General features: G+C 38.2%; 1 protein-coding gene across 1 annotated transcript in view; it reads right to left on the bottom strand.

Moving 5' to 3' along the window:
* TTF2 (transcription termination factor, RNA polymerase II) overlaps positions 1-3,559 on the bottom strand; it is a 53,232-nt gene that overhangs the window by 48,258 nt on the left and 1,415 nt on the right. Inside the window, exon 3 of the mRNA XM_010830720.1 lies at positions 2,823-2,909. Coding sequence (XP_010829022.1) covers positions 2,823-2,909 — 87 coding nt within the window. The remainder of the gene's footprint in view (positions 1-2,822; positions 2,910-3,559) is intronic.

Genomic DNA, 3,559 nt, shown 5'->3' on the forward strand with positions numbered 1-3,559 from the left:
TGGACGTGAGTCTGAGTGAACTCCAGGAGCTGGTGATGGACAGGGAGGCCTGGCGTGCTGTGATTCACGGGGTCGCAAAGAGTCGGACATACTGAGCAACTGAACTGAACTGAATAAGAGTGTCAAGAAACATAAACACTGAGGACTAAATTTCACCAAAAGGGTATATAGCACTCTATAATCAGAACTATTCCACAATGCTAAAAGAAATTTTAAATGTCATAAATAAATATACCATGTTAATGGACTGGAAGATCAAGATTAATATCAGTTCTCCCTACACTGATCTATACAGATTCAACAGAATCCCAACGGAGTTTTCCGAGGAAACTGTAAAAGATGATTCTACATTTTATATGGAAATGTAAAGGACCCAGAATAGCAAATCTTGAAGAGGAAAGTTGGAAGACTGACAGGATCTTATCTGATCATGTCAGGATAGGCGAAAAGATCAATGGAAGAGATTAGCAAGTCCAGAAACAGATCCACACATGGTGGTCAATCAATTTTTCACAAAGTTGCCAAGTGTTTCCATGGGAAACATTCAAAAAATGGTGCTGAAACAATTGGATAGTATTCATTCAATACCACATGAAAAAATAAATGACCTTCTATCTCATAAGGTATGTCAAATTAATCTGAGGTAGGGCACAGAGAGATAGTGAAAGACAGAAAAGCCTGGCATGCTGCAGTCCACGGGCTTGCAGAGCTGGACAAGACTGAGCAACTGAACAACAACAAAAGGCGTAGACTAAACAAAAAAGTCATCAAAAAAAATAAAGAAAACAACTATAAAACTTCTGAAAGAAACCACTGAAGAACTTTATGATCTTGAGATAGGCAAAGATTTCCCACAGAAGACAAAAAGCACAAATCATAAAAAAATGATAGGTTGGATTTCATAAAGTGAAAAGTTTCTACTCTTCAAAAGACAGTCAAGAAAACCAAAGCCACAGACTGGGAGAAAATATACACAATATATATATCTGCCAAAGGACCTGTGCAGAGAATACATAAGGCACTCTTCCAACTCAGTAACAAACAACAATACAATTTTAAAGATAGAGAAAATCCCCCAAAGTTACACTGTATGATTCCATGTATGTAACATTTTGAAATGACAACATTTTAGAGCTAGAGATCCAGTTCATGGCTGCCAGGAGTGTACAGAGGGAAATAAGAGGAAGGTGGGTACAGTTACAACAGAGCAACAAGAAGGATCCTCTGGTAAAGGAACTGCTCAATATCTTGACTGTTGTTGTAAATACACAAAAGGTGGCTCAGTTGGTAAAGAATCTGCCTGCAATGCAGGAGATCTAGGTTCAATCCCTGGGTTGGGAAGATCCCTAGAGAAGGGAATGGCAACCCACTCCAGTATTCTTGCCTGGAGAATCCCACAGACAGAGGAACTTGGCAGGTTACAGTCCATGAGGTCACAAAGTGTCAGAGATGATGCGGCAACTAAGCATGCATGCATGCACACATGATAAAGTTGCAGAGAACTAAATGCATAAATGTGTACCTACTGTTAGGTAGAGTCTGCAGAGGATCTCCTTGTACTATTTCCTGAACTGCCTGTGAATCTATAATTACCTCAATAAAAATTTCAATTAAAAACGAGCAAAATTTTAAACAGACACTTCATCAAAGATACACAGAAATAGCAAAAAACTACATGAAACAAAATGGCTTTCATAAATGGTATTTAAAATGGTATTCTGGGCAATAATGAAGACTGAATTACTGATAGATACAACTACATGGACAAATCTCTATAGACACTGTTACATAAAAGAAGCCAGATACAAAAGAATACGTGCAGTATGAATTGAAACAGTGATCAGCTATGATAGGTGGGGGGATTATCTAGATGGGATCCAATGGCACTTAATGGGGTAATGGAAATAAATATTCTATATTTTGACTGGGATCTTGGTTTTAAGGATGGGTATATACCTTTCTTAAAACTCAATCAGAAAACAAACAAAACTCAACTAGTTGAACACTTAAGAACTGTGCATTTTATTGCATGCATAACCCAGTAAAGGAATATAGTAGTACAGGCAGTTTTCAGTTATATAAAATTGTGAGGATGGTACTTGAGTGCCTATATTTGGGTGGGGGGGGGGAATCAATCTAGAATATATAAATTTCAAACTGTCATATAAAGACCATTACATATAAATGTCATATAAAGACCACTACATATGGCCCCTGACTTCCTGGCCAGTCTTATCTTCTGAATTCTCCACTTAAATATATGCTAAACGACCACTGAACAGAGTTTCCCCGATGGCTCAGTGGTAAAGAATCTGCCTGCCAATGCCAGGGACGTGGGTTTGATCCCTGGGTGGAGAAGATCCGCTAGAGAAGGAAATAGCAACCCACTCGAGTATTCTTGCCTGGGAAATCCCATGGACAGAGGAGCCTGGTGGGCTACAGTCCATGGGGTCGCAAAGAGTCGGACACGACTGAGCAACTAACTTTCACTTTCGTTCTACTACCAGAATGAGAAAGTTGACAAGCAAGTGCAAATTAATGACTGTTGGTGAGCTGATGTTATTTGCTACTTGAAAGCTAGAGAGGGAGGGAGGTGAAGCAGTTTATCCAGAAATTAACCAGAGGTCAGGCTTCTCACATCAACAAGTAGCTCAGAAGTTAGGAAGTGCCAGTCCAGAAGATATTCAATACATATAGAAACACCATTTGTTTTTTACTGACTTTTAAAGACTAGTCAATCCTAGGAAAACACCTGACCATAACCCTTCCAGGCAAAGGAAAACAAAAACAAATACAGTTAGCTGTTCCTTTTGGACACTTACCTGTATTCTTTCTTGCCCTGTGATAGAGACAGACCCTGAAGCTCTACCACAAAGTCCTCATGCAATAAACAGTGAGAAACAGGAATGCTAGAAGAAAAATTAAAAAATGGAAATTTGTGTTTTAGGAGGCAAAGAATAGAGGTCAATATCCTAAAATGAAATCTAAAATATATTTTAAACATAAGGGCCCATGTATAATCTCTACTGGGTTTGTAAATCCCACATACTTTCTTGCCCATGTGCATTCCTCTGGGGAAAGGGCCCATCTTTTCATCTTTTCTCATGCCCCCAAAGAAAGTATGACAATAAACATACCTATCTTTTTCCTAAGGACTCAAGTTTAAAATGATATTGTGCTATGTACCACTATCCTGTAAATTTTTCCCAGGTTCTCCTACCATCCTTCTCCCTCTAATAACCTGCTGGCTGTCACTATCAACATGAGGACTCTGGCAACACATTCTACTAATTACACTTCATGCTTGATTGGCCTAAGTTTAACTCCTCCCTTCCAACTTCTTAATAGGAAAGAAATAATGTATAATATTTGAGAGTGAAAATCTAAAGTACTCTCATATGACCTGTGGTATTTTCCTTCTCTTTGCTTATAATCTGGTTATCAGACATATTCTAAATGGGTCAAATTATCAAATAACCATCTTTGAGTCAAATATTATTATACTAGTTTGTATAGCAATATGTTCTCATAAATGTTACTTTACATAAGGGCATTTTCC

This window comes from Bison bison, unplaced genomic scaffold (assembly GCF_000754665.1).
Source record: "Bison bison bison isolate TAMUID 2011002044 unplaced genomic scaffold, Bison_UMD1.0 scf7180017864519, whole genome shotgun sequence".
In the NCBI taxonomy this organism is placed as follows: domain Eukaryota; kingdom Metazoa; phylum Chordata; class Mammalia; order Artiodactyla; family Bovidae; genus Bison; species Bison bison.